The 6,000-nt window shown below is 43.2% G+C and overlaps 1 protein-coding gene across 1 annotated transcript in view; it reads right to left on the bottom strand.

The window, feature by feature from the left end:
* LOC119403017 (lipase member K-like) overlaps positions 1 to 2,794 on the bottom strand; it is a 21,270-nt gene extending 18,476 nt beyond the window's left edge. The window contains exon 1 of the mRNA XM_049418371.1: positions 2,791 to 2,794. Within this exon, the coding sequence (XP_049274328.1) occupies positions 2,791 to 2,794 (4 nt within the window). The remainder of the gene's footprint in view (positions 1 to 2,790) is intronic.
* Between the last annotated feature and the right edge of the window lie 3,206 nt (positions 2,795 to 6,000).

The following is a 6,000-nucleotide window of genomic DNA, read 5'->3' as shown; positions in this document are numbered from 1 at the left end:
GTTATTTAACTGTCCCACCACGCTTTATAACACACTTTAACCGGAGAAACGTAGAGCGAGAGAGAGAGAGAATTGACTTTATTGAGACCCTGAGGAAATGGATCATGGGAGCCTTATGGGCTTCCTTGGCAACCAACAGAAGTGCACTTGCGAGGAACCCACTACGCTATAAATCATTGTAATTTTTGAGAAGTAGGGCAGTAGGCACTGTGCCATTTTTCGTCATTCTACAGACAGCCGTGGTACCTGCTAAACGCATGTAAGGCATTATGCGCACTTTGTTGATGCTGTGCGTGATGACGATGAAGAATTATGGCAGAGCTCTTTGTAATGGGTTGGAAGCATTCAACAACCTACTCGTTGCGCAATTCGCATTATGTGACGCCTGGTTACAGAATTCGCGTTGTGCGACGCTTGGTGCTTATTTTACTCTTCTACCACGCTATATTGCATATGCTAATGTGGTTCCTTCCCGACATGAAGCCTGTATAGGACCTCTTTGCAAAGCAGTTTCAAGCACCGGCATGGCTCAGAGGTTGAATACTGGGCTCCCACGCAGAGGGCCCAGGTTCGAACCTCGTTCCATCCTGGAATTTTTTTCTTATTTAGTTTTTATTTCTTATTTCGAGCGATACTGGTTACGGACACCGGCGGCGGCGGCGGCGGCGGACAACTACGGCACCAAAAACGGCCGGTGAAATGATCTCATAACAGCTTTCGCTGTAAAAATGAGCGGGGATACCATCACCTACTTTGTGAACTCGTCCTTCTGCGTATGTACCCCTCCGGATCCCACGACGACCGAGTACTGCTGCGCTACACAGATGCAGCAGCTTATATGCACAAGAATGCTGCACTTCTCAAGGTCTTTTATCCAGAGAATTATTGCATGTCACTTGTCTAGCCCATGGGATTCATCGGGTCTGTGAAGAGCTGAGAAAGTCGTTCAGTTCTGTTAACGAACTAATAGCTGCAGGCAAGGCAGTGTTTCTTAAGACGCGTTCGCGCGTTCGTATGCCTTTAAAGAGCAGTTGCCGAATGTGCCTCTTCCACCAGAGCCCGTTGTTACCCGCTGAGGAACTTGGCTGAGGGCAGTGGACTATACTACAACAAACACTTCGCTGGTGTTACGGCTGTTATTAACAGATTTGCAGCAGACGAGAGCATCGCCGTGAGAAGAGCCCAGGCTGTTCTACATCACGATACACTTGAATCTGACTTAGCATATTTGTGTGCCTAATTTACTTTCCTTGCAGAAAGCATACAGAAACTTGAAAGTTGGGGCACCGCTCTGACTCAGAGTGTTAAGCTAATTTGGGCGTGCAGGAAAGGTTTGCCACCGCCACAATGGACCTGTCGCTGACAGGATCACCTCGAAGCTTAAATCTGTCTTGGACAGGAATTCCGGATTTTGTGTGCTAAAACAAGTGTCTAAAGTTCTGAGCCGTGCAGATTCAAAGATTCTAGATGCAGTTAGAGCATCGGAAGTGCCGGACTACAAGTACGGACGTCGAGCGTTCTTTTACCGCATACAAACAAATACTGACTGAAAGAACGCACAACTTCAAGCCCGAAAATCTTGAGATGGTGCTGGTTTGCCACTTCTTTCATAGTCTCTCTCACGGTGTCCAATCATGCGAGCTTTCACCTAAATCTGTTCAAATGGTTGTTCTAATTCTTTTCATAAAAAAATAAAGTTAACTTTCCCAAAGCACAGGATTTGCCTGCTGTGCTTGTTAGAAGTCTAAGATTTGTCCTGAAACACGCTACTGAAGTAATTATGAATTGCGCCTATATATGCCTAAACGATAGTTTTTAACGCCTATATATGCCTAAATGACAGTTTTTAGGGCCTATTATAGGCGCCTAAAACTTTGTTTTTTGGTGCCTGAACTTCCGGTCTCCACTGATAATATAAAATTTCGCTTTTATATTGTTTAATTTGGGATCACGAAAAAAGCTATTTTTGCAAACGTTTTGTTAAGTAACTACTAGGAATTCGAGCGTAAAATGCTGCATACATTGCATGCAGGCTATCCCATGCGACGTATGACTGTAACTGAATACTTTGCCACGCAAAGAATCACAACACGATGGCCATGCTCCCAAATTCAATTTTGATGACACAGAGCAAATAAAGACATGTTTTAGATTACCACAAGTTGGCAGAGTTGGTGCGTTAGCATATTCGCTTGGGCGTGCAGCGTTCGAGTTGTCCAATGCTTTGTCTCCAGTCTGTGCCTCGCTGCACTCTAAACTAAATATGAAATGTTTACCGCACAGGCGATAAATATTGCACAGAAGGGATTGCCTTATCGATGACGCTTAGTCTAACAAGGAGCAGCGATATAGCCCATATAATTAAACTAAATTATAGCTAGAGCACGCCGACTAGAACTAGTCCCGAACTAAGACATGCCCTTTCCTTGTGCGATACAGCCCTTTTAAACTAAGATTCAGCAATATGGTTGGCTGTGCTTTCGTTATTTTGTTTTCTGCGCTGTGAATCATCAAACGGGATGAATACGTTACAGTCGAATTACAGTCGCAATAAAATCATGTCATCAATGATATACGTCCTAAAGTTATTGCCCGTTAATTAAACTCTACGTGAGATAATTTTGGATTTTTATTCAAACATATCTCTAATATCCGCGCTATGAGACAATATCGGCTCACTATTAGATTGTACAGCAAATAGACCATTCGCGCAAATTGCACATCCTACTATGTAGAATCCATTCTTTTCTGAAGCGCTTCTTCCAACGCTCAGCGAAAGAGCGGACCCACCCATGGCCTAAAATTAAGCCGATATAAGAAATGTTTACTTAGAGTTCCTGGAAGTGTTTGTTTGTGTATTTTACGTAAACCACACCTGTTTCGTGTCTATTTGTCAACGAAGCAGGCGAAATAAGTACAATTTGCGTCCTTGATATGACCATGACTAGTCGCGCACCGCCATGATAAGCTGCAACAATTGACTCATCTCTGAGTAGGCATGCGCAGCACAAAATAAGGAGGACAAAAATACGCCTCGGGCATTTTCAAGGCCTGCTGGCAAGACAAGGAAAGCCGGTGCGGTGTGGCTTTCACGCGGTGTTGTAACTTCGGCCGACCGTCACACGCATTCGACATCGAGCGCCCTTTGTTGATTCCCTCTCCACTACGAATTCTCTCCTTCAATCGCGGCGTTAATGGATGTCATCAATGCAGGCACCCCTCTTTGAGCAGCTTGACTACAACCATTCGACCGCCACATTGTTGCTCTGAAGTAAAGGAAAAGCTCCGTAGCCCTAAGTGTAGAAGAAAGCCCTCTGCCGAGATGAAGGAAAGTACTGGAGTTTCTTCTATTCATAACTTTCAGCTTTGTCGCACGGAAAGCTTCACGTGTGGGAAGAAAGCTCAGAGTGGTGCGATCGCACTTGGAAATTCGGTAGTACGCTATAAGTCCAGTGAATGCATACTGTTGTTTACTATAGGGTGCCATTTTCATCACATGCACGCCTTCATTAGAGTGCTTGCAGTGAGCTCGCGCATAATTACTAACTGGTAACGCAAAAACTAATAGTGTATTCAAGCGAGTCATAACATCGTCGATCACTATTCGGCAGTAAGTTTCTCACCGTGGTTCTGAGTCGGTCAGAACCACGGTGCGGATTTCCAGAAGCATACAGCGATACTAAGAATCTGGATATATACATAGCTATCACACAGATGTAAAACTAGACAAAGAAATGCAGCTGAGTAGCTTGGCAGGCATTTTTCACCGCTCTGCCTACCCCCGCGTGCGGATTTCTGATGCACAATCTCCCCTTCAAGTCTCTAACAATTTCTATATTCTGACATAGCGTAGTGCAATAAGTCTAGCTCGAAAGCGAAGCCTAGCGCAGGTGTCCACGCAAGTTCTGCGTTCCGCGAATAGCTTAATTAATTAGTGCAAGAGAAGTCAACTCTTCATAAATTCACATGAACACCGTACAAGCCCCATTCAAACAGGTGACTCGGAATCCACTGGCTGGATTAAGCTGCGTCAAGTCAACTTTCAACGTTAACTCGAATTTACCGTCGTCTTTTTCGTGCAGACAAAGAAAAGATAAGTATAGGAAGGGAAGAAACAAGAGCGACTTCTTTCTAATAGTCACTTAAATAGAAAACGGACGACTCCATTAAAGAGGCACGAAGCATATTCACGTTTCACAAGCGTATTTACATATTAACACCTATACATGCCCATGTCTATAGGTAAGATCTACATTTACCAGCACATATAAAAATCAGCACAATATAGTTCGAAAATAAGTCATCCAACCTCGAGTGGAAGTAGCGACACGCAAGATACGGATGTTCCATATGTAACTGCTGACGAGGTTAGAAAGGCCATACGCGATATGCCACGTGGATAAGCAGCTGGGGATGATGGAATAACAGCCGATCTGATTAACGAAGGAGCATGTGTTTGGAAGAAACTTGCTGCAATTAACACTCAGTGCCTCAAAGCGCCAACGGTTCCAGTGAGCTAAGAAAATTCCACCATTATAATAATAAACAAGAAGGGAGACATAAACGACCTTTAGAACTATTGGCCCAATAGCTTAATTTCGGTGATACACAAAATATTTACAAAGGCAATTTTAAACAGGATAAGAGAAACACTTGACTTCAACCAACCTGAAGAATAAGCCGGGTTCAGAAAAGGCCACTCTACGATGTAGCACATTCATGCGATATATCAGGTAATGGAGAAAGCTGCTGAATTTAACAAACACCTTTATTTAGCCTTCATAGACTACGTAAAGGCATTCGACTCAGAAATATCCGCAGCTTTAAAAACACTAACTCTACAAGGAGTACCTAAACCGTATGTCAATACCTTAGCCGCCATCTACAAAGACTTTACAACTACCTTACTCCTCCACAAGAAAAGCGATGAAATTGCGATAAAAAAGAGAGCCAGACAAGGAGATACGATATCCCCAATGTTGGTCACTGCGGGCTTGGAGGAAGTGTATAAACAGCTAGACTGGGAAGAAACAGGAATCAAAGTTAACAGAGAATGGCTCAACAACCTACGATTTACAGATAACAGTGCTCTTCAGTAGCGATAGCAACGAATTGCAACAAAATGATTGAGCAATTAAAATGAGGAATTATTGAAGTAGGCCTAAAAATGATATGACAAGCCAAAGAAAATGCTCAATAGCCTGACGAAACAGAAACAGCTTAAGATACAAAACCACATATTGGAGTGTATTCAAGAATATGTATAATAGGACAACAGGGGAGCCTAATCACGAAAAAAGAAATTCACCGAAGAATAAGAATGGGCAAGAGCGCACTTACAGGCACTGAAAATTATTTTGTCAGGAATTCTACCACTGTCATTAAAGCGAAAAGTATATATCGAGATAAGATTCTTTATTGAAATGCCCGGAGAGGTTAGCCTGGTTTGTCGCCTGGCTTGCTACTCCAGGTGTCGGGTGATTATGGTATATACAATGATCACATATACACCATATACACACAAATAGTACATACAGTCACAAACACACATATATACATAAAAAGAGTCCTTCACAAGCTTTGGTTAAGCTGAGTGTTTCTCAAGTATATAACCACTGCACATTGCCAGTTCTAACATATAGGGCTGAAACATGGAGAACAAAAAGCAACTAGAGAGAAATTTGAGGACCACGCAGCGGGCATTGGAACGCAAAATAATATAAATAGCATTCAGAGATCGGAGTACGGCAGAATGGTTCAGGGAACCAATAGGAGTTGTAGATACACTAGTTGACATGAAGCGCAAGAAATCGACCTGGGCACACTGCGTAATGCGTAGAACAGACAATCGGTGGACAGTAAGAGCAACAGAATGGTTACCTATGGATGGGAAACGCAGTCGGGGAAGACAGAGAGTTCGATGGAGTGAGGAAATGAAGAAGTTCCCAGAGATGAAATGGAATCAGCTCGCACAGGATAGGGTAAACTGGAGATCATTGG

Source organism: Rhipicephalus sanguineus, chromosome 8 (genome assembly GCF_013339695.2).
Source record: "Rhipicephalus sanguineus isolate Rsan-2018 chromosome 8, BIME_Rsan_1.4, whole genome shotgun sequence".
Lineage (NCBI taxonomy): Eukaryota > Metazoa > Arthropoda > Arachnida > Ixodida > Ixodidae > Rhipicephalus > Rhipicephalus sanguineus.
Note: the sequence above shows the minus strand (reverse complement) of the source record. Positions and strands in the feature narration are given on the sequence as shown.